The sequence below is a fragment of the Artemia sp. Qi Xiang Cuo genome, chromosome 5, assembly GCF_049724085.1.
Source record: "Artemia sp. Qi Xiang Cuo chromosome 5, ASM4972408v1, whole genome shotgun sequence".
NCBI lineage: Eukaryota > Metazoa > Arthropoda > Branchiopoda > Anostraca > Artemiidae > Artemia > Artemia sp. Qi Xiang Cuo.
In genome coordinates, this window is record NC_142798.1 from 48,781,485 (window position 1) to 48,807,391 (window position 25,907).

Below are 25,907 nucleotides of genomic sequence, written 5' to 3' on the forward strand. Positions count from 1 at the left end.
TGTGCAGTTATCCAGACATTTTCACAATGATAAGCATTATTGATATGCATTAAAGGGGGATACAGGATACGCATATGGGATAAGCATCAAGGTATTTTTCTAAGACTGGGGGGGGGAGTGTAATAGTACTTGAAAAAAAGAAAAAGAAACAAGGAAATTCATGCTTGTCGTATATAATTCTTTTTTTTTTCGCGAATTTTTTTTTAGGAGATTAGGGTGGGACACCTCTGTGTGCAGTTATTCAGACATGTTTCTAATGATCAAAGGTCGCTCCGTGATATCGGGATTCAAGATTCAGTGCTATTGCTGTGTGGCGAAGAAATAATAGTTCTCGTCGAGGCATACTTTTAGATATTCTTGTTATTATACAAGCTTATTATAGCTTGATTCTTTACAGGCGGGAATATTGATCAAAATACACATTCTCTGCGTAGACTCGTCTTTATTCACACGTCTTAAGTTAAACCAAATAGGTTTCTCCAATCAATCTGCGATGGAGATTTTAAATTGAGAACTGAAAGTGGGGTGTAAAACAGCGTCGAAGGATAAACAGAATGAAACTATGCGAACTTAAAAGACAAATTATTCAAACGAGGAGAGTTTGGGAGGATTGTACGTCTGCCCCGTGCTTACGTGCCTGATTTTTCAATTGGAACGTACTGTATTTCTCTTTACTCATTTTAGACTAGTTAGAAGAGCAGCAGCTGAACTGGATAGATTGATTACCCAGGGAATGAACCCGCATATCGCTTGGAACAAAGCCTCGGTTCTTCTAATTGATGCTGCTAAGGTAAATAACATCTTGATCTCTTTGTCAATCTTACTTTTGGATGACAATAAGCTATACTATAAGATTAGATAAGACAGTGGCTCTGACTCATGGGCGCTCCAAAAAGCGGATGAAGATTTTCTAGATGTTTTCCAGAAAAATTGCTTACGGATTGTTCTGGGTGCCTGGCTGACTCAACGTATTTCAAACAGTAGGCTGTACGAAAAATTCGGTTCAATCTCGCTTTCTAGGGCTATAATGAAAGAAAGGTTGAAGTGGCTAGGGCACGTTGTATGGATGAAGGATGACAGATTGCCGAAGATCGTGCTTTTTTGCCAACCTTCTAGGGCTAAACGGAAAGCTGGTCGTCCTCGTCTGGGGTGGGAGGACGTCGTAAAGAAAGATTTAAAGGAATGGGAACTTCGTGGAAGGGTGTAAAAAGGGAGGCTTTGAATAGATTAGGATGGAGGAGGAGTGTGCGTAGCTGTGTTGGCCACAGGCGGCATGGTGCTGCGGTGAGTTGTTAGTAGCAGTAGTAGTAGTAGTAGATAAGCTGAGACTGTTTAATTCGTAATCATCTAAACATTACCTATCTCTGCTGCTAAAATACATGATCTATCACGTTGTAAAAGGATATGGGAGATTTCTTTCTGATATTACGCTCGGTATATGTTGAACGACTTACATATAACGATTAAAGCTACTTATCACGTTAGCCTACAAAAGAGTAATACCGTTCAAAGTATATATTATTGTGGAAGTTTACTCTCACACTCAAGGGTCTTGTCAATTAACTCATAGTAGCTAACTATTGCTCTTTAAGAGAGGGTCTTATAAGTCTGGTCATCCAAAGATGGCGCATCAAGGTAACATAAAGATATAACTGTATATTAAAATAAAAGTTAAACAGTTGGATGAAACAGAGAAACTGAACGTAGTGTAAAGATAGAAACTGTTTTTTAGCTCAAAACATACTGTCTTACTAAGTGTAAACTGTGTATCTCAAAAAGTTTCAATTTAGTTATAAGTATTTTAATGAATGGTGGTGCTTATTAATACAGTAAAACTTGTTGTTAACCCTGAACTTTGTTGGATTGCATCGTTCCTTTCAGGTTTTTTTTTTATTTAACCATGCAGTTTAAATAAAAATAAGTCAGTTTAGTATTTTATATCTGTTCTAACATAAAAGATTATACTTTGTGTGAATTTGATGCAGTATTTCTTTCTAAATCTTCTTGTTTGCAATGAAAAATTCCAAAAATGCTATTTAATCAGAATCCAAACAATATGAAAAATACGTTATTTCAAAATAACACATCAGTTCTATCGTATATTGAACAATTTGGGTTTTCTGTCACTACGAGGGGTGCGCACAGCAGTCGAGATATTCCAAAATGCTTGTAAAAACTTAAAAAAAGGTCAAAAATTAAAATAGTGAATGATACGTTAAACAGATTTTTTAAGAATGATGGCGCACCCTTACATGATTGTCCAGCAACAGGGGAAAAAAAAAAAAAGCAACCTGTTGTCCATAGAATAGCCGAGGAGAAGGGAGGTCGTAATAAATTTCAAATTGTTAAGTAAAAAAAAAAATATCCCACAAAGAAAATAAAAATCGACATGACGTGAACTGTTGTTTTTTGTGTTTTCTTTTCATCACAGAAAAAAATTATTCACACAATCGCCAATGCCTGGTCGTGTTGTAACAAATAAGTACAAATTCTGCTACCATATTTGTTCAAGAGAATATTCCATATAGGAGTACCAAAGCCGTAAGCTGTATAAAAAAAGTATCACAACTAAATTTACATGCATATTTCCCGTCTTTACGAGTCCAAAATTTTTTTTTTTTTTTTTGGGGGGGGGTCAAATCTGGTAATTCCCCCCCCCCCCCCTGGATATGGCCTTGTGAAAGGAGGAATGGATAAGAATGAAAATAAAACAGATTAATGTTAAGTCCAGTTAATTAAGGATTATGTATACAGTACTCTTTTATATGAGAATAAATTACAGGTATATCATAAATAATATCTAATATGGGAATTTATTTTGAATCTTGGAAAACCTCTAGAACTTTAGTTTACTAACTAGTATATTATTTCTTTCATGAGAAACGGAAGAAGTGCTTCATGTACAGAGTTTGGGAGTCTGAATTTCTGAGCATGGGTTTTTATTCAGAATATACGCACCAGCTCCTCGTGACTTTAACCCTCCTAATTTTGTTTCTTTTTTTGTGCATTCATTAACTTGCAGAAATAAATAGTATTTGTAAATCTTTCAAAATCATGACCGAGACCCGATTATAAGCGTTGTTTTATTGAGAAAAATGACAATGGAAGACAATGGAAGCGTGGCAAATTTTCCTATAACTTGGTTTTTAGTCGATGCTCTGTGACTCCAATATTAAGGCCTGTGTTGACCCATTAAGGAGAACTTCCTATTCAGTTAAACATAGGCATGAATAAAACACTACAGCACAAAACATAAGATCCATGGTTTCTGCGTTATTTACCTGCATTCTACTCTCCATTTTAGGGTCACTCTCGTTACTTTGTCGTTCATAACTTCAATGAAAAGGTAGCATCAATAAAGATTTCACAAGCCACGAGAGATGTTATTTGTCATCTACGAGATTTATATCTGGTTCATGGAATTCTAGCCTACAAAGGTGATTTCATTATGGTAAGAAAATGTTTAAATAATAATATAAGATGCTGACCCTAGTTTTCTACAATTTAAAACTCTGAAGAGAATGCTTGTGCTCTCTCTCTCTCTCTCTCTCTCTATCTCTCTCTCACTCTCTCTCTCTCTCTCTCTCTCTCTCTCTCTCTCTCTCTCTCTCTCTCTCTCTCTCTCTCTCTCTCTCTCTCTCTCTCTCTCTCTCTCTCTCTCTCTCTCTCTCTCTCTCTCTTACGGTTTCTTATACTACTCTTATACGGTTTCTTATCAAGAATAAAGTCAAAAGTATCTATTTTGAGCCGCTGTGCAAGGGGATCTGGAAAGACGAAAGAAAGGTTCTGGTTCAAAGTATTTATTGCTTAATGCTTAACTAGATTTACTTTTTTTAAGGCCTGGTCAATTTGAAAGTTTTTCGTATGAATTGCATGAAGCTGTTTAAAAGATATAGGTGCTCTGTTAAGAAAAAACGCTAGTCACATTTCAATCTCTTTGGTTCAACCTCCCAAAGCTAGCAGTTTTCACTTCCTGAGTCTGCTCTTTTGTTTTTTGCGCTGCATTTGGTACGGTGAATATCGGAAAGTAGGCCCAAGAATCGTAAATCCTGATCTGGGATAAGCCCTTTTTAGGATTGTATAAAAATTATGTCATTTCATTTGCTGATAGATAAGTGTATCTATCACCCGTCCATAGGTCATTCCTAGGGCTATATATATATATATATATATATATATATATATATATATATATATATATATATATATATATATATATATATATATATATATATATCTGCTGTAATCTCCTAAGAATCTTCATATATTTTGCCCTTTTTTTAACAATTTTTAAGAGGACTTCCAACCCCGCCCGTATTTTTACATTTCATATAATTCTCCTATTATGCCTTTTTTTCACTATTCTGACGATTTTGGGGTCCCCATTAAATCCCCCCCCCCCTGAAAAAATCACCGGCACATGTGCTAGAATTACTACATACTCATTTCATTGTGTAACATATCAGTATTTTGCAACATGGTGGTCCTGAAAGATCTGTTAACATCATAACATCAGTCGTAAAGTGGTTGCACTTTTTTGTCTTTTTTTTGTCTTTTCGGGCAATAGCTTCAAAGATAGTGTCCTATGTTCGTTGTTTTTAGCTCAATAGGGAACTTTGTATGGCCAAACGTTATTTTAGATGGTATGTACAATAATTGAGTTATTTTGAAGCCAAAACGATTATTTCCACTTCTTTACTTTGAAAGTAGTGCTTGTAAGCTTCTTCCATCGTACCCGCTTAGAAAAGTTTTTAAGACGATATAGTTAGTCAATTCTCGTATGGAATATTTTATTCAGCTCTGATATTTTCATTTCCAGAAGAGAAATTGACTTGTTTGTTTAGCACGCTAAGTTGCGTTAAAGAAAATTCCTTCATTGTATTCTTTATTCTATTAACGGAGGTAAATTACAAGTATTTTTTTTTTTTTCGGCAAATTAGCTTATAATTTAAAAGGGAGAATGCATGGTGTGATTATGTATTTTGAATTAGATAAGCAAAGTCTAAGTTTGTGTGCTACTAGGAGTGGGTTTCAGCGGTGTTAAAAGGGTTGTTCATCTGGCTCATCCCAACTTCCACAGTGAAATCAACAACAAACAAAAATAGCATCAAATCCATATGTTGGCACGTATTGGGGAAACGATTTGGATAACTAAGAAAAAGGAACAATGTCGCGCGTAATTTAATATACCCTGTAAGGTAAACAGAACCTAATCAAAGATAACATGACATTGGGTATTTTTGCTCGTCCGGGTCTTTGTGGAATTACTGGATGTAACTGGTCCTGGAATTAATCCATGCCCCTTCAGGGTAGAAATGCCCCCAAGATTTGACGTTATTTTTTCTTGGGGATCCTAAGGATAAGTAATCTTTCTTAGCGGATTAGTAACCTTGACATGCTACCGAGAGCTATGGGATAGGAAAGTCTCATTAGATTTCTTCTAAACATGTGAATGGTAATCGTTTGAATTAGTTAGTTGGATCATATCCTGCTGTTAACTTTTAGTGCCTCAGGTTAACTCTCCGTAGCTTTTGTTATAGTTTATCGTGACCATTGAGTTGGCAGCTTCTTCTTCATCCTTTTTTTTTGGTGGTGGTGGGGGGGGGGTCTATTGTCCTTCCACATAAAAATGCCGGATTTGAAGACTTAAATAATGTAAATGAAAAATTAGTACAAGGATATAGAACAGCGAAACTTGAAGAATATATAGGTTCAATAAGTACATTTTGTTGATAAAATTTAGTAAAGGATCTCATGCAGGGTGGATGTGGACCTGCTCTTAATTTTATGACGTTAAGATGTTCAAGTTTGTGCATATTTATTTTTCTTGTTTGTAGAAACCCTTGTTTACTTGTATCTCCGAAGAAGATCATAATTATGCTAATCTATGTGTAGAAACTGTATGACCTCTTTTTTCAACTTTACTATTTGAGTTGCAGATTTACTATATTAATGCAATGTGTATGAAGCTTGTTTCTTTTTCTCCTTTTTTGTTGTTTGTCACGTTAAGATATCCACATTCTTTTACAGTTTGGTGGGCTGTCTGACTTAGACATTGTTGGTCTGCAATCTCGTCAAAGTTACCTTTTTGAACAAATTCGGCCAAACGCTGTGAGCATCGTTGATGCCTTCGATATTCGAGACGAAATCTTAAACTCAACTTTGGGAGTGGCAAATGGCGATGTATATAACAGGCTGATGGAGGAGGCCAAAAACTCGCCACTAAATGTGACCCAAGTTCACAGCTCTTTCCAAAGTTATCTTAAACCTTTTATGAATGCTCATCTATGAGTAATCTTAAGTTTGGTTTTAAACTTGGGTTTTTTGGTTTCAGCTTTTTCAAGCTTCGTGTATCGGGAATAAATTTAGCGTTAATATATTGGAATATTGTTGGGATACCTTCCGATTTTTCTTCTGAAAGTGAAAAGGAGTTCACCATTGGAATTAATATTTTATGAATAAAAAGTTAAAAAAAAGTTCATATCTTTATTTCGATTAGTTCTAGTGTCACACACAATAAATACAGTATAGATTCTCGTTGAACGAAAATTTATAGTTTCTGAAATCTAATTCTAAGTGCAACAAATAAACCAAATACCTATTAGAGATTGGGGCTTCAATGGACCCGGTACCACGAAAGCAAATCCGAAGGAAAAAATGGGATTTTATTGATGCACTTTTGAAAAATGAAGGAATGTATTGGTTCTTTCTTTTTCAATATTGAGCTGATAGAAAAAGATTAATTTTAAAAATCTTAAAAAATGTTTAAGATTAAAAATCTTGAACTTTTTTTGTTTGCATCTGTGCCGTATCTTTACAAAAGATTATAGAGAGTTGGGTTAATTTTCAAATTGAGTTGTTAAAATTGTGGAAAGACTCCAGTATTGAAGTAGAGTATCTTCAATATGTGACATCATGAGTCTGTATGGAAAGCCCGTGAATTTGCGTAAATACCCCAGATAATTTAAACCAATAAAATTATGGACTGAGAGGACTTTCTGTCAAGAAAAGCGGCCCTGTATGTGAATTACTGGTATAATATGTATGCTAGGAGTATAGGTAACTTAAAAGAGTAGAAACTAGTCATGTTATCAAAAAAACAAATAAATAAAAAAAAAAACAATGCCATCTAGTGTTTGCCGTTTCTAAGCAAGTTTTCAGTGTAATAATATTGAGAAATTGTGACATCAGTTTAGTTTTATAAATTAGTATACTTATAAGTGTCTGATCTCATTTTTGAAAAAAAAAACTACTTTTTTAAGAAATATGGTGACAACTCGATATTTTTTGGCTATTAAAACGGCTCTGCGACGAAAAAAAGTATATTTTGAAGCTTATGAGAGAACTGATTGCAAAGCTCAAACTCATGTTATGGTATCGTTAATATAATTTCTTCTTTAATTAGAGAAGCAAGGAGTTGCGTGAGAATATGATCGAAGTTCTGATCAAGTAGAAGGAACAGTCTTCCTAATTTTTTTTTTTGTTTTCGTAAGTGATTGGAATTGGCGACCTATGAAAATGGTCAGCGTGAAATTGGATTTACATTGCCTCTGTATTCATCCTTTACAACTCAGCATTGGGTTCAAAGAAAAAAGCAAAAGAAGGCGGAATTTGGCCTATATCAAAGAGTTTTAGTTTCACCCTATTTTTTGTTTTTAGTATGACACGCAAGACAGATCAGCTAAAGTGTGTCTAATGTGCCTCAGGATCTGTCTGATATAAAAAATCAGGTTAAAAAAATAACAATACAAAAACAAAATAGTTTCAGGGTCTTTGTGTTTAATGGTCTATTTCATTCTGGTAGATGAACAATGACCCGCCATCCAAAATCAAAACATATTCTATGTAGAAAAAAAACTTTAAAAACACGAGTTGCGTATACTTTGATCCAACTCAAATTTGGATTATGTATTGAATTAGTTGCACTATCTACGGTTCTTGGCCTAATCAATGGGCGAAGCCTGTGAAATTGATAAATATACCCCTTATTTTTCAAGACAGTATGTATCATTATCGCGATTTCAGGAATGTGTTTTGATTTTTGATGACCGAGATGGCAGTGCGTGTGTTTTATGTCAATGGGGCAAATAGGAGCTTGAAAACTCTTGTTTGAACTATGGGATGATTATCATGATACAAAGAGATCAGGTTTGGCCATTTTCTGCTAGAGCCGCAAAACACATTGGCAAACTCTTCTCCTCTGTCTAATTCTATTCAATTAGATCTAATTCTGCTTCTTCTTTGGCTACCTTCCAAGAATTTCTATAAATCTTTATTTTGGTTTCTATAGCCTCACCCCGGCTTTTTTGAGAATCCATGGGAGGTTAATTTATCTTTAGTGTTGATGCAAACGATACCACGGGACTTTAACAAGCTTCGAAGAAATTTGATATTCTTAGCCTTGGCATAATAAAATTTTAGAGTCGGCAGTTGCAGAAATTATGTTTTTCTAAAAAAAAAAAAGAATAGTTCCAATCCATCTCAAATTCTTTAAATCCCTCATGTCTTCCACTTGAAGATCACTAGCCATGGAAATGTTTCTCGGAATAACATCCTAATTACTACACCTTCATATGAGTGCCTTGAGGGATAAACCTTTTTTTTTAAATTTACTGTTTTTTCTGCCGAAAATAATAACTTTTGCTCAAAGTCACTGGATAAAATATTAAATTTAGCTAATTCAACTATTAGTAAGTAAGTAATCTGATTAACGGACGCTTGTTGACTACTAAGATCCCTTCATAGAACCTACAGTGTGTTGCTACACCAATCTTCGATCTCCGGGCCCTGTATCACCAAGCTAAGGTCAAACCCACTGCACCACTAAAGATCAGTCCAACTACTTGGGTTTTCTCAGGCCAATTTTAAGTGATAAAAAATGCTAGGAGTATAAGCAGGACAGAGGATTTTCAAATCAGTCAGGCTAATCTGCTCAGTGAGTTACTGTCAAAAGAAACCCTAACTAGCACAGGATGCTATCATTGAAAAGTAAAAAAAATGGCAATTATCTTATCAAGGCCGTACCCAGGTATTTTTTTCGGAGGGGGTTTTACTCAAAGTTTTTTTTTCGGGGTGGGGGGTTTACACAAAAAAACTCAAAAAACGCATACAAAATTTGTTTATATCCATTTTTGTTACGTTTTTACGAGTCAAGCAAACATTTCAGGGGAGGTTCCAACCCCCCTAACCCCCCCCCCCCCCCTGGGTACGGCCTTGTATCGTATCTATATATAGAAAGAAGATCTGTTTGTTAATCCTACGAATCGGAAGTTTCTGCTTTAAATAGTATAACTGTTTACTAAATTCAAGAATAGAAGAACATTTTCATTCATAAATATACATGTAATATAAATGAAGAATATGCATGCACGGTGGGCGCCTTTCTGCTTTTCTCTGCAATAAAAATTTTACGCTAAATTACTAAATAAATTATTATGGTTGCAACAACAGCAGTAACATAGTAAAGAGCAAACCCCGGCCTACAGTAAGTGAAAATTTAAAAATACGTTTCCGAAAAAAACTGTCTAACGAGAAAAAATATATTTTCAATTAATATTAAACATTAAAATTTATATCAAAATCAAAATTATTTTAATTTAAAAAAAAGAGCCTAAAACCCTTCGAAGATGGCGTTGGAGCAAAACAAGAAATGTACCATTGTACATTTCATGCTTATCATACTTGAAAACGCACAGCAGAAGAATTAGAACAAGGGAAACCACTTTTTTGCATGAGAAGCACTTGTCGTGTATCCTTTTTTTTTTTTTTCTTCGCTTTTTCTTTTCATCCAAGGAATATCGTATCGAACTGGTGATCTTAGAATATTAGGAGAGGGCTCATTTGAAAGGAAATCGCTATATCTAGTACCTTCTTAAAGAATTAATTTAAAAAAAATTCTTTCTGACAATTCTAAAATTTTGCCAACCTGCCTGAGACTAAGTGGGCTTGCCCACCTAGAGACGCCTGCGAGTCCAAGGGACTTTTCTGCCGTGTGCCAATCCTAAAACACGGTAATCCGCCTGAGACTCTAGGCGGGCAAGCCTATTAGGCTCGGGTCACTTGTTCGCCTGTGAGTCCAAGCAAATTCAGTCTCCCCGTTTTGCATACAAATCCAGTTAAAACTGTCCGTCATGAATCAAACCAAAAATCTCGATCATCCCTTAGTTTTATGGCTATCTACCTTAGTTTTACCATAGGATGGATGGATGGATGTTAGACAAAATCTAACAACAAGTGAAAATGACATCGTTTCTTATACAATCCTGAAAAAGACTTATGCCAGCTTTGCCTTTGGCTCTCCAATTGGCCAATGGCTTGATGGAAACTTGATTTTAATTCAACATTTTTCAATGAAAAGTAAAGAGCCATATTAAAACGGGAGGCTGGCGGAAATAAAGTCCGACAATAATTTAAGCTTAAAACGACTAAAAACTACTATCAAAGAATAAAGAAAGCCAAAAAAAAGAAAACAAAATATCCTCCAGTGCCTTGCTGGCACATAGGGCGTCAAATTAATATTTCATGTGTTGGGTCTTTTTTAGAGGGACAAGTAGCAAGCTTGTCGCCCAACATCGATTTGGCGGGGATGGAACCCTGGGCCCTGCATTGCCAAACGGAGCATCAAACCTAAAACAAACAGAAATTAAAATAAATAATCACATTAAACATAAAGGTAACGGATACTGATGAACAAATAAATCCCAATTCGACCAGAAATTCAAATGAATACTCAAGTTGAACTTGAAACGAACAGAAATTGCTACAAACAGGAGTTTGGTTGCTACTCCTTTTCCATCTTCAAACTTTCTAAAGGCTAATGTTCTATTTATATTTTATTGAAAAACTATATGTGTTTTAAAAGGTGTGGTTTTTTGTTTCAAAACATCAACGAAAAAAGTCACTATAATAATCAAGATGGCTGGTAAGGCCTATTGAAACTAAATTGAATGTTTAATATATAATGATATCAATTCCTTGAAATCTCAACACTTCAAGATTCTATTGAACAGAATTCTTCTATTTTTTCAATGTTATAACTATAAAAAGAAGCTCAAAACTGTTTTGGTTTTGAGGAAAGTTAATTGCGTAATCTGTGAAGCAATAATTTGTGCTCGTTTTATGTTTCAGCTTTGCTCTTTACTTCCATAAGAAAAGCTTCTTTTTTGTCGATTAAAGCTGTAAATGTATTTATTATTATTATTTGTTTTTTTGAAAAATGATTTAGGGACTCCGAGCATTGCTGCAAAATATATCCACTAGAATAGAAAAAAACAAGGTCCTGCTAGGGCAAAAGGCTTGAACTGCTAAGCGAAGACACCGAATAATTTTTGGGTTTTACAAGGTATATGCGTATATAATTTAATACAATATCACGCTGTTGAACATGTGTATTAGTCCATTTTGACAATAAATCCAAATTATAGATTATCTCAAAATTTCCCAATTTAATAATGACATGACAATAATTTTCATATCTAAGTATGCGATGAACCTTATCAATAAATCTCTGAGACTTCCTATCTCTAGGGAACAAAATGATCAGATTAAATATTAATTTTGTAGTAAAAGTACAATATGGAAACCTGGATGTCTAAGTGTATCGTAAGTATTAACAAACTTGTTCACTAAGCAAGTTAATGTTTCTTATATCCTACATAACGGAAAGTGAAAGAGCCAAGGATTTGCACTACTAATTAGATTTTGCTTAGATCAAAGGTCTGGAAAAAAAATGTATATAAAACGATATTATAAAAATATACAAACTAAGCAGGTTACTTTTATTTATGTGCTAGGTCTGAAAAGTGTTCAAGCCTCGTGTGATTTAGCACACTTTCCAAAATGCTTTGCCTAAATTCTTGATTTGCTGCAAACAAATGATCTATGCTCTCTACTATTTTCGTTTAATCTCTAAATTTGCATTTTTTTTTGATTAGAAATCATACACTTTTGGAAATCGTGCAAATTATTTGAATCATGGTGTAAAAAGAATTACGTTAAAAAACCAACTTAATCATCGCCACTATTTTTCAACTAGACTCGAAAAAAAAGTATGTTTTCTATTGTCCAATTAAATAATTTTGAGGAAGAAGCGTGTTGATGCAAATCAGCCGATAGTTGATGTAAATAAGTTTTGTCGAAAATGAGGAAAAAAAACCCCAGCGATTTTCGCAATTTGATTGCTGAATTCCAAACCAACTAATTCTTAATTTCAAAGTTAAGAAAAACAGTACTTGTAAATTTCTATGTTGCAAATAAATATGGACTTCCGGGCTGGATTTATTTTTCAACCTCAAGTCGAATCAGGTGTTCCTACGAAACAACGAATAGTTTCAACGATTTTTACATAGTGGCCTAGCTACAAGATTAATTTTTCAACCTCAAGTCAAGCAGATGTTCTTACGAACCAAAATCGGCCTCAAGGCCTGGCTACTAGATTCATTTCTCAACCTAAGTCGAATCAGGTGTTCAACGAACCAAACAGTTTCAATAATTTTTCATAGTGTGCCTTGCTACAGGTTTTATTTTCAACCTCAGGTCAAATCAACTGTTCTTACGACCCGAGGTCAAACTCAAGGCCTGGCTACTGGTTTTTTTTTTCAACCTTAAATCAAATCAGATGTTCCTATGAACCAAGATCAGCCTCAAGGCCTGGCTACAGGATTTATTTTTCAACCTCAAATTGAATCAGGTGTTCCCACGAACCAACAAATAGTTTCAACGATTTTTACATAATATGCCTAGCTAAAGGATTTATTTTTCAGCCTTAAATCAAATCAGATTTTCTTACGAACCAAAATCAGCCTCAATCCTGGCTACTGGATTCATTTTTCAGCCTAAGTCGAATCAGGTGTTCAACGAACCAACAAACAGTTTCAACAATTTTTTCATAGTATGTCTTGCTACAAGTTTTTTTTCAACCTCAGGTCAAATCAGCTGTTCTTACGACCCAAGATAAAACTCAAGGCCGGGCTACTTGATTTCTTGTTCAACCTTACATCAAATCAGATGTATTTATGAACCAAGATCAGCCTCAAGGCTTGGCTACTGGATCTATTTTTCAACCTCAAATCAAATCAGATGTTCTTGCAAACCAAGATCAGCCTCACGGCATAGCTATTGGATTTATTTTTCAACCTCAGGTCAAATCAGATGTTCTTACGACCCGAGGTCAACCTCAAGGCCTGGCTACCGGATTTTTTTTTTTTTCAACCTTAAGTCAAATCAGATGTTCCTATGAACCAAGATCAGCCTCAAGGCCTGGCTACAGGATTTATTTTTCAACCTCAAATCGAATCAGGTGTTCCCACGAACCAACAAATAGTTTCGACTATTTTTACATAATATGCCTAGCTATAGGATTTATTTTTAAACCTTAAATCAAATCAGATGTTCTTGCAAACCAAGATCAGCCTCATGGCATAGCTATTGGATTTATTTTTCAACCTTAAGTCGAATCAGGTGTTCCAACAAACCAACAAACTGTTTCAACGAATTTTACATAATAGACCTAGCTACAGGATTTCTTTTTCAACCTTAAATCAAATCAGAGGTTCTTATGAACCAAGATCAGCCTCAAGGCCTGGCTACTGGATTTGTTTTTCAACTTCAAGTCGAATCATGTATTCCCACGAACCAGCAAATAGTTTCAAATATTTTCAAACAGTTCATGGTAACAAACTGTAAGTAAGGAACGACTCGGCACAATAGTAACCAAAACTCTAAAAAGCAGAGGTATAAGTGAATGACCAGTACTGGTCATAAGGAGACATATTAAGAAAACAATTCTTACTTCATAATATGCAAAATCATCTTAGTTTACATATTTTCCAGGGTGAGCACCTTTATCCTCACTTTTATCCTGTTTTCCAGTTTTTCAATCTCATTTTTCATATTTTTGTCTGTTCTCCAAGTCTTGAAAATCGTTTATAAAACAAACACCCAAGAGCAATTTAGCTAATCTAACCTAACTTAACCTAAATTTATCAATATTTGCCTATTTGCATCTTATCGGTAGATGGCAGTGATGATGTTTAACTTTCATATATAGACTATTTGAAAAACGGATAAATGCAGTGAAATCTGTTTATTTTTCACAATTTTGTTAAAAAAAATTGTACAACAATGAAAATAGTGACGATAAAGGTGCTCCCCCTGGAAAATACGTTAACTAGAATGTTTTTGCATATTATCAAGTAAGAATTGTTTTCTTAACACATCTCCTTATGACCAGGATCAGTCATTCACTTATACCAATACAGAATTTTTTTTATACCAAAACAGAATTTTTATATCCATAGATACATCAAAAGAAATGACTAATTATGTTGATTCCAAATATATCAGATTCATTAACTTTAGTGTTACCCATAAAGAAAACGATTCTGAAAAAATTTGCCTGATTTTCGTAAAAGGGGGAAACACCCCCTAAGAGTCAAGGAATCTTGATGAAACAAAAAAGGAACAAAAGAATCTGAACACCACTGTAAAAGCTTCAAGCTCCTATATACAAAAATTTGGAATTTTGCAGTTTTTGCCAGAAGAAAGATCACGGATGCGTGTTTAATTTTTTTTTTTTTTTCCTTGGGGTGATCGTATCGAACTAATGGTTCTAGAAGATCGGGAGGGGTTGCATTCGAACGGAAATTAAAAACTCTTAAAAAAAACAATGGTTCGGCGTTATATTTTTTATAATAGCAAAGGACAAGCCCAGGTAAAAGTTAAAGGTCATGTAACAAAAAAAAATGTAATTTTACAAAGGCGCGATAAGACGTATTTGTTATCTATAACCCCTTAATTAATTAAATGAGATGATGGATGAATCTAAACTGCTAAAGCAAAAGGCGTGGAAAAAATTCCTGAAGTAAATAAAAAAGAAAATTGACAATGAAATATACGTCTGAAAAACAAGGAACGGTCATGATTGCTTCCACCTACGATCAGCGTTGCTCAGTACTTTAAGGCAGAATTAATATTTTTCCCTGTTTGCTTGTAATAAGTCTGTGGCGCCGTTATGTCATCAAGAAAGACTCAAATTGCCTCCGGTTAGAAGATAAGCTACAATGAGAACCTATATATAGAAGCATATACATGCCAGAAATCGAAGCGTTACTCAGTACTGAATGTAAATTATTAATTTTGCTAGTTTGAATAATATCTTATCTTAGCTGTATTTTAAGATTTTAGCTGTCGTTGCTGCGTCTACGGTTTTTGCTCAAGAATGTCGTCATCCACCTCCAGTTTCTAACTACACAAATGAGAGATATCAAGGATTTTGGTATGAAGTTGGAAGGGTATGTTTCTTTTCCTTGAAATTTTCATAGCCAATTCTTCATATTCGTGTTTTAGCTTTATTTTCAGTTAATGGGCGTATGTAAGTTTCGTGACAGGGATGGGTGGTACAAAGCCACGAGAAAAAAAAATCTGAGCGTTCGTCGCAAAAGTTAGAAGAACAAACAAATAGGTAACAAACATATGTTTGTTACCTTTTTTCTATACTTTAAAAAGATATATAGATTTTGATTAAAAAAAAAGTTATTCAGTTCATTAGGAAGGAATGTAAAGATGATAAGAAATCAATGCAAAGCCGGAAATGAAATATTTGAAGTTTGGTAAAAATTGGCTTGACTAAGGTGTAGCACGTTTGAAAGTTTTGAATGTGGCTTTACTGCTTTGACAAAAAGCCTCCCTGAAAAACCTTCCAACTCCTTTAAAAAACCCGTCAAAAAGTGAATTAAATTATCCTCACAATCCCTACACATAGGGTAAAAATAAATATGTACATTCGATATTGCTGTTTCCAGATATTTATTTTATCTCCAAGGGTAAAAATTACTTCTTGCTGTTTCACCAACTTTAACTCATCCCTACAAAGTATTGGCTTAAAATAAAGTTTCTTCGCCTATGCCTCGTTTATCGTGGCTGTAGCGTCCGATACAACCTAGTAAAGAATAGGATCTGGCCCATAGTAATCAGATTTTTAGAAACTGGTTTTGAAGAAAAATCGCCATTTGAAGCTGTATCAAGAATGGTATATGTTATTTTCGTTTAAGGTAATGGTTAAAAGACGTTAAAAGACTTCTGAAAATGAGCTTATGGAAAATTAAAAAAATAACCTGACCTACATCAAGAAGGGTGTACAATTTAAGAATATTTTTTTTTCATTAGTATGCTGAAACGTCATAGAGATGCTTAACAGATTATTTAAAAGGAAATTGCTGTATTTAAGTGTATATTGTATTTCTACGGACTATCTATTCCTTGATTAGGTTCAAATCCTAGTGCACTCAATTATTTGGTTTGGGACGGGGGTCAGTGGCGTGATTCTATAAGCTCAGCCAGAGTCGACCCAGCTTTAAATGGGTACCTGGAGACATCTGGGGAAGGTAAACAGGAAGGTAAACAGGAAGGGTGTACGAAAGCACAGGATGGTTGCTCACCCCCTTCCCCATTGCACTTCCTGGCTGAAGGGCCAAGAAACGGAGATCAGCACCGCCGGTAGGGACTGTAAAGTCCAAGGCCGTATTCTTTACCTTTTTACCGTTATCTATTCCTTAGCTGTCTCCTTATTGATCTATACAATTTTTTATCCAACCCCTTAAAGAGTTGCTTGGAAGAGAAATAAATAGTTAGATTAGTTTAAAGACAATTAAGGTTCAAAGATCATGGTTGGAACAGAAAGAAATCCCAAACAATAAGTAAAAGGATCAGAATAAACAAACAAGTTTTGAGAGGAGCATTCTTTCAAAATGCAACACCTTTTCTTTCAAATGGCACTTCTAGGCGAGAGAGTGTACTTTCTTGGTTGATCAAATTCTCACACACCGATTTGCACGAGGCAGTAGCCATACTACCTAAGTTATCGCCTTTTTATGGATCCTTTCATTCCAATATTAAAATAATGAGTCCTATTGCTTGTTTTTGTCTTCCGTTTTAATAAGTAATATCCTTCTGATATCAGTATAAAAGCATAATATAAAAGGATTAGTACTAATCTCAACCTGTGATGAGAGATATATCTTAATAAATTTGTTCTCTGTTTACTTTTGTTTCCCTTTTTCTATTCTTATCCGGGATGCAGCGATAGCTAGCAACCGATTAAGAGACGATCACATGCAATACTAAGAAATACAATAACCCAATACTCCTAAAAATAGTGCCAGATCAAAACAAGAAGCACACCATTAGAACCGCCTTGTCCGAAACCCCCAGATAGGAAATTTACCGTCCCTTGGCCTGAAAATCAAGGAAAATTTACTGGCTTGAAAAAAAAGTGGCTGAAACCATGATATTCTGCATGGACAGCATCTTTTTTTTTTCTTTCTCCTCAGCTAGCAGGGCACTGGAACATCATAGAGAGGTGTTTAATGGCTTATTTGAAGGAAATTGATGTATTTAAAAAATCTTTCGTAATTAATAAACATTATTTTAAAAATAGAAACAATTTTTTACAAAAAACTGTATTTTTCTATAACACTGTAGTAGCAATAGGTAGCAAGCAACCTAGTAAGAGACGATCACATCCCATAGTAAAAAATGCAATAGCCCAGAACTCCTAAAAATAGTGTCAGATCAAAACAAGAAGTACACTATTAAAACCTTCTTGTCCGAGAGCTCTACATAGGAAACTTACCATCCCTTGGCTTGAATAACGGGAGAAATCTGTTGGCTTGAAAATTACAATAAAGAACGAACTCTAACCAATAGTAACTGAAAGGTGTGTATGCGTGGGTGGATTGGTTAAATCCGGTTTGCAGCGGTAGCTAGCAACCTAGTAAGAATATAGTAAAGAACGAACTCTAGGCCATAGTAACTGAAATATTAATTTAGGTTGCAGCGGTAGCTGGCAACCTAGTTAGAGACGATTACTTTCTATAGTAAAAACTACAATACCCCATAAATCCTAAAATAGTATTAGATCTAAACAAGAAGTACACTTTTAGAACCGCCTTGTCCAAAACCCTTAGATAGGAAACTTGCCGTCCCTTGGTTTGAACAACAAGGAAAATCTATTGGCTTGAAAAACAAGAAAAGCGACTGAAACCACGACATTCTGTATCAAAGGCATCTCTTTTCGTTTCCGTGTTTATATAAAGGATCAGTACAGTTACATATAAATGGATTGTTTAACTTTTATCGGCATCATGGCTGTAGAGATAGTTGAAACCTAGCCAAGAACAAACCATGGCACATGTTGGACTTCGTTAGCTGCCTGATTCTCTGAGGTTCGTCTCTTACTATTCCAAATAAGGAAAAGCCATTAGATTTTTCCTGTTCTTAATTTTCTTTGAAAAAAAGTTTCTCGTCAAGCATTTCTGGGTTGCAGCGCTAGCTAGCAACCTAGTCTGAAATAATCACGTCAAATACTATGAAATACAATGGCCTATAACTCCTAAAAATTTACTTACTTACTTACTTACTTAAAGATCTTGCTCGGTAGCGTCGCCAGCGTAAAGGGAACCAGACATCAGCGCTGTTAGTCGTCTCCAGAGTGGCCTGTTTTGGGAGAGGATAGGAGCTACGTGGTATACCTCTGAGGAGTTTCCAGCCGTTTGTAGTTGGATCGAAGTCGAATATAAGTCGAGCAGGTGTTTCAGTGGGTAGGCGCAGTAAATGACCGTACCAACGCAGCGAGCGGGACTCAAGCTGTTCTGACAGGGGTGGTAATTTAAAGGACAAAAAGTTTTATGTTAACTCGAAACATCAGCTCCTAAAAATAATGTCAGATAATAACAATAAGTACACTATTAGAACCGCTTTGTCCGAAACCCCTATATAGTAGTAAACTTAACATCCTTTGACTTGAATAACAAGGAAAATCTACTGGCTTGAAAAACAAGAAAAGTGGCTGTAACCCCGATATTCTGCATCGACAGCATCTTTTTTTCCGTTCTTTCTCTTCAGCTAGCAGGATACTGGAACATCATAGAGAGCTGTTTAGTGGCTCATTTGAAAGGAATTTGATATATTTTTATATAAAGAACGTACTCTATTCAGCAGTAACTGAAATATTAAACTGAAGTTTAATTTTTGGACAAAGACTAAATTATCATATGCATGATTACGCAACACACTTATCTTTTAACAAGATAATATAATACTATGAAGACTAATCGAGATAATACCAATATAACATCATCTTGCATATGAAGATCTAGTTTTTTTCAAATCATGGTTGCAGCTAGAGTTGCAACCTTGTGAAGGGTGAACCACAGCCCATACTAACCAAAAGCTAAAAATAGTGTATGAAAAAAAATGCTTAACGAGAAAAATTGCTATCTAACACTGATTCAGGAATGGAAACTATTATTTCGGTCATCAGGGTTGCAGTGCTTGCTACAACCTAGTTAAAGGCAAGCCGCAGTCCAAAGTAAACAAAACATAAAAACGCCTTTAAAAAAAACTGCCTAATAGAAACTTCAAAAGAAACCTCATTCGATTGGAAATTAAAAGAGTTTGTGCCCTTTTTAATAGTCAAAAGTGATTTGAGGGCAACCAACACCCCTCTCACGCCGACCTTTTCCCCAAACACATCCAATCAAAATTTCTTTGATCCAATCATCCAGACATTTCTATTTCCAATCAAATGAGCCCCCTCCGAAGTTTATACGAGCATCCCTTCCGTAAGAACTAGTTTTTGTTATCTATTTTTTGAACAATTTCCAAAAAAACTGGCTATCTCAAAATTTGTAGCGGATGGGTTCGGGGAAAAAAGGATGTGGGGAGCTCGTTGCCCTTAACTCTTTTGACTCTTAAAAAGTGAACTAGAACTTTCAATTTCCAATCAAATGAGACCTCTATGAAGTTTATACGAGCATCCCTTTCATAAGAACCATACATGCCCTTAGGACATAACTTAGAACGCCTTCCCCTGGGCCCTGGGGGTTTGAATTGACACTGGAGTTTTTCTTATCCAACCTATAAACTATTTTTAACAAAATGTCTACCTAAAAATTTTCATAAGATGGATTTGAAAAAAAAGAAGGCGCGGGGGAAGGGCTAGCTGCCCTCGGACATCTTTTGAATATTAAAAAGTGAGCTCGAACTTTCAATTTCCAATCAAATGAGCCCTTTATAATGTTTATACGATCATCTCTTTCATTAAGACCATATATGCCCCAGGGCATAACTTACAACGCCTGCTCCCGGGCCCTGAGAGGTTGTGACGACACCTGAGCTTTTGTTATCTGACTTTTGAGCAATTTTTAACTTAATGGCTATCTCAAATTTTTTATTGGATGTATTTGGGGAAAAAAGGGCATGGGGGGGCTAGCTGCCATCCAATCTCATTTGACTCTAAAAAACTGAACTCGAACTTTAAATTTTTAATCCAGTGAGCCCTGTCTGAAGTATTTACGAACATCCCTACCATAATATCCATATATTCTGGCAGGGCATAAATTACACCGTCTCCTCCGGGCCCTGAGAGGCTGTGTTGACCCTGGAGTTTTCAGTATATGGTATTTGAACTATTTTTAAAAAAAGGCAATCTCAAAGTTTTTATTAAACGAGTTTGAGGAAATAACGGCGTGGAGGGGGGGGGGGGGCTAGGTGCACTAAAAACTCTTTTGACTCTTAAAAAGTGAACAAGAACTTTCAATTTCCAATTAATGAGCCCTCTTTGAAGTTAACACGAGCATCTCTTCCGCAAGACCCCTATTTGCCCCCTGGGCATAACTTACAACGCCTGCCCCCGCGTTTTGGGGGGTTGCGTTGACACCTGAATTTTGTTATATGATCTTTGAACTATTTTTAATAAAATAGCTATCTCAAAATTTTAATCGGATGCGTTTGGAAAAAAAGGTTGGGGGGAGCTCGTTACCCTCAAATATCTTTTGACGGTTAAAAAGTGGACTAGAACTCTTAATATAGAATAAAATGAACCCTTTTTGAAGTTTATACGTGTATTCCTTCCGTAAGAACCATATATGGCCCCAGGGGGTAAATTATAATCCTTGCAATGAAGACTCTGAGGGGAGTGTCCTGCTCAAAGATATAATTACCAGAAATTTCGACTACGTTGAACAAAATGGCCCTGAGGGTTGTGGGAGAGTGTCCTCCCACAGAGGGTAGTGCACTATACGAATAACCTTCTATAAGTATTTGCTTTTGTTTTATAGCTTTTATATTACTTTTTAAGATACAAACACCTGGTGGAGGATATTTCCAGCGTTTCTGTGTTTGTGACACGTCAGTTTATACACCAGACGATATTCTGTATTCAGGAGGATTAGTTGACTATTCCTGTAGAAATGGTACAACAGATGGGCCACTTACTACAATACAAGGTAAATTACGACGCTGCTGCATCCTTTAACTTTTAGTTGCAGTATCAACTTAATTTTTAACTGGTTAGGTAATTTTTTAACCGATTGAATTTCATAATGCAAATTCTAACGAAAGCTAAGAATCTCATAAGATCGGCAACTCAGAAATAATTGGAAAGGAGAACAAGAAATTCAAAACCACGCAACAAAGTCAGTCAAAGATAATATCCATGAAAACTAGAACAGTTTAAGGTTGGCGAATGTGGTTCACACGGCTCATCTGCGTAACCTATACATCTTACTATTTTTGACCAATGCGCTAGCGCACTGCGAAGATTTTAGAAACTGTAGCAGCTATCTCAGCATTACAACCAACAATCTGATGAAATTCTGATTCTGTTTTGGTAAATAAACAATTCTTTTTCCAATTTTTCTCTTCAACGACTGAATGATTTTTCTCTAAAACGACTGAATATTCCAGTTTGGCCACTAAGGTAAATAAAATTCAACAAACTCTTGGTCTTATAAACGGATAGTTAACACCTTATGAGTTAAATTTTACGCAAATTGCTCCGGCTAATGGCACCCCTTATAGCTTTACCACATTTATTATCTCAAATGTGCCTCTATTCGTAAATAATCCAGCCAAATGTAAAAAATTGGCCGATAAATTTCATGGATATGAATCTGTTGTCAACTTGCGATGCTTGGGTGAAAAGCTAGTTGTAAAAATTGAGGATCTGACCGCTAAGGATTTTTGCAAATCTGTTTCGTTAGTTCTCAATAATTCGAAGGCAAAACTGATCAAAAAGGAGTTCCTCGGTCTGCTTAAAGGAAATGAGCATGATTATGATTTATCGAATATATTAGATTGTGATGGAGTTTCTGCTGCCACTAGACATTGACATTCTAAGACAGTTAAGCTCTGACAGTGTTGCACTGAAATATGTGCTCAAGAATGGTTTGAAAATTGATTATGAATTTCTACGTGTTTTTTAATTCAAGGCTGTTCGTCGTTGCGGTCACAAGTGTCGGTCTCTTGGCCACGTTGTAGCTGCCTGCAAGAGCCTTACTCTAAAATGTGCGAGATGTTCAGTTCTTTATGAATCAAACAAAGGACTCGCCCTGTAACTTGTTTCCCAAATGTGTGAATTCTGCTTGTGATCATGTTTCTTATAGCCTTAAGCGCCCTCAGCTTCGTTACGTTGTTGTGAAATCTGATCGAAAATGAATTTAAAGTCTACCATTACATGTTTTTTTTTTAAATTAATGGAATTAAGGAAAAAGATATAGGTATTGACAGTCTACTGAGCTTTTTTGATATAGTCCTACTTCAAGAACATTTGTTGACTGGTGTCAGCGTTAATTTTTTTTTCGTAGAAGTCCTGATCATATTGTATTTACTAGGAATATACTACGCACTCGCGGTCGTCCTTCTGGAGGTCTGGCGCGTATCCTTAAGCGTCAACTATGCCCTCCCCCCCCATGTGTTAAGAACCTTCCGTAAAATAACAAAAATATACTTTCTTTTAAGTGGCGTTCACATGTGTGTCTAGCTAGAATCCCATGTCTAGACACGTGTCTAGCCAGACTTCAATTTCTAGGCAACGAACATTAACACGTAAAATTCGGTACTTAGCTAAAACTGCAAATTTAGTTTCCAATAGACTACAGTTGTCATTTCTAGCCAATCAAGAGAGCTTATGCGGGCAAAACTTTCAAAATTGTAATCCCTATTTTTACTGTCACAAGATAATGGATGACATAAGACTAAGACTTGTGTCAAGGTGAAAAAATTAATCGGTTGGATTTGTGCGAACGAATATGATTGGTTACTGATTGGTGACTTGAATTGCAGCATAAATACGACGACTCCACTATCCAAAACTCTCTTAAATAGCCATCCTCCTATATTTCGGATCATGGTTGAAGCAGTAGCTGCAACCTAGTAAAGAGTGAACCACGTCCCATAGTAACTAAAAGTCGAAAAACGCATTTAAAAAAAAACTACCTAGTGAAAATTGTCATTTGACACTGGTTCAGGAATGGTAACAATTAGTTTGGTTTGTTTTAAAAGTAATTTTTTTTTTCGAAAAAAATATATGGTGATTTCGAAAAAAGCCTGAAACCCCTCAAAAATTGCGTCAGATCAAAATTAAAAGTGTACCATTCAAATTAGCATGGTCGAAAACCTTGTACAGATAATTTACAGTCCCCGTCCTTGGACAACAATGAAAATCACTTTTTTTGCATGGATAGCATTGATTTATCTCCCGTTTTTTTTTGTTTTTTCAAGACCTAGCGGAGTACAAGAAAACCATAGAGAAATGCTTAATGCCTCATTCAAAAGCTATTTTTCATATATGTGTGCCTTATATAAATTCCGCCACCTGTAAGTGCCATATGGCACTAAAATGACACTTTTTGTGCCATTTCTCAAGGGGTGGCGCTAGCGGGCTACCAGAAAATCGTCGACTGATCTTTTATAGCTCATATGAAATATATTGTTCATATCTACGTTCTTCCTGTAAATTCCAACCTCTGCAATTTCCAAATGGCACTAAAAACGGCACTTTTGGTACCATGTCTCAAGTGGAAAAGCTTGGGCTATTGTACTAGCAGAACTTTTAAGAGTTATGTTTAATGGCTCATTTGAAAGCTATTGCTCATATCTACTTGCTTTTAATCAATTTTACCATCCGTAAGTGCGATATATCACTGAAAACAACACTTTTGGTGCCGCTTCTTAAGTGGAAAAGCTCTGAAGTACAAAACAGGTACTATTGTAATAGTTATGTTCCAAAAATCTTAACGGGAGGTTAAGAGTTAATTCTTCAACAGGGAAATTAAAGTGCCCTTCCCTCAACAAGGTAAATCACTTTTTTGCATCGGTGGCACTGATCTGTCTCCCGTTTTTTGTTGTTGTTGTTTTTTTTCTTTCTTTTTTTTCAACATGCCTAACGGGCTACCGGAAAATCATAGAGAGATGCTTAATGGCTCATTCAAAAGCTCTTTTTCATATTTACGTGCTTTTTATAAATTTTGCCATCTGCAAGTGCCATATGGCACTAAAATGGCACTTTTTGTGCATTTTCTTAATGGGTACAATAGCAGACTGCCAGAACATCGTTCACAGATCTTTAATAGCTCATATAAAAGATATTGCACATATCTACGTCTTTCATATAAATTCCACCATCATCTAGTTCCAAATGGCACTAAAAACCGAACTTTTGGTGTCGTGTCTCAAGTGGCAAAGCTGGAGCTATTGGGCTAGCAGAACTCATAAAAGTGATGTTTAATGACTCATTTGAAAGCTATTGCTCTTATATACGTGGTTTTTTTTTTTTATCAATTTTACATTCGTAAGTGCGATATAGCAATGAAAACAAAACTTATGAACCTCCCTTAACTGGAGGTTCACAAGAACCTATCCCGTACACTCCCCTCCCAGCCCCCTTAGTAAGTTTCATAAATCGTCTGCTCATCAGAAAGCGACTCAAACGTTAGCAGGCTACCACACCATCGTAGATAGATGTTTAATGGCTCATTTAATAGCTATTGCTTATATTTATTAGGGTTTTGCAACTTCTACCATATATTAGATTTCACAGATTTTAATGTTAACTAGCTTCTAGGGAGGATTTGCAATGAACTCTTTGTTCATTGCTTTGTGCTTTTATCAATTTTATAAATTCAACTATTTTTGCTTTTTATCAATTCTACCATTCATAAGTGAGATACAGCACTCAAAACAACACTTTTGGTGCCACTTCTTAAGTGGAAAATCTTGGAAACATAAAACTGTATCATTGTAATACTTATGGTCCAAATCTTAACTGGAAGTAAAAATAAACGATTTAACTATCTGGAAAAATTCCAATGAATGGAAGCGAGTGGTTAATTCTTCAAAACTTGAGGGGTTCACATGCTGATAATATACCCAAGGCCGTATCCAGGGGCGTAGAAAGTTTGAAACCCCTCTCCCGAAAAAAAACCCTGGGTACGTTCATGAATATACCGCAACATTCCTGGAATCAGCACTATTCTGGCTTATTTTTCAGAATAAATTATGCTATTCATGCTCGGTTTTCGGTTCTTTTGTCTCGGTATTTACCCCTAAAGTAACCAACAAAGAGAAAAATCTCTAAAAAAAAACAAAAAAAACAAACAAACAAACGAGACTGTGGCCAGTGGAGAGAAAAGAAAACAACAGAAACAAAACAACGCGGATATTTCGCCTGTATACAAAACAAGACGCCTTGTTTGTATACAGGCGAAATATCCGCAGTGTGGTGGGTCTAGTGTGTTCTTTTCTCTCCACTGGCTACAGTCTCGTTTGTTTGTTTTTTTTAGAGATTTTTCTCTTTGTTGGTTTTTTGTCATGGCTGGCCAGTTCGGCTTAAGATCTTTCATTCCCCCTAAAGTATCACAATATAGCATTATCCCTGTTTCACTTGATGTTATTACGGCGTCGATAAAGCGACTGAAATGTAATCTTCTGATATTAATAGTATTTGCACTTTTCATATGAGTCCTCATTCTAAAGAGTTGCTTTTTAATCTACAGCTATTATTTCACATGGGGTAAAGCTCCTAATTTCTGTGATTCATATATTATTGAATATGTAATTGAGAACAGTGC

At 35.5% G+C, this 25,907-nt stretch overlaps 2 protein-coding genes across 3 annotated transcripts in view; both read left to right on the top strand.

The window, feature by feature from the left end:
- Positions 1-6,469, top strand: part of ACOX1 (acyl-CoA oxidase 1) — a 207,211-nt gene extending 200,742 nt beyond the window's left edge. For both annotated transcript variants that reach the window (XM_089089661.1, XM_089089660.1), the window contains exons 12-14: positions 685-790; positions 3,305-3,451; positions 6,031-6,469. In XM_089089661.1, the coding sequence (XP_088945787.1) occupies positions 685-790; positions 3,305-3,451; positions 6,031-6,291 (514 nt within the window). In that variant the 3' untranslated portion in view covers positions 6,292-6,469. The remainder of the gene's footprint in view (positions 1-684; positions 791-3,304; positions 3,452-6,030) is intronic.
- A 5,029-nt stretch (positions 6,470-11,498) lies between these two features.
- The window catches only part of LOC148952215 (apolipoprotein D-like), a 48,703-nt gene continuing 34,294 nt past the window's right edge, over positions 11,499-25,907 (top strand). The window contains exons 1-3 of the mRNA XM_089089663.1: positions 11,499-11,601; positions 15,177-15,290; positions 21,137-21,284. Coding sequence (XP_088945789.1) covers positions 11,575-11,601; positions 15,177-15,290; positions 21,137-21,284 — 289 coding nt within the window. The 5' untranslated portion in view covers positions 11,499-11,574. The remainder of the gene's footprint in view (positions 11,602-15,176; positions 15,291-21,136; positions 21,285-25,907) is intronic.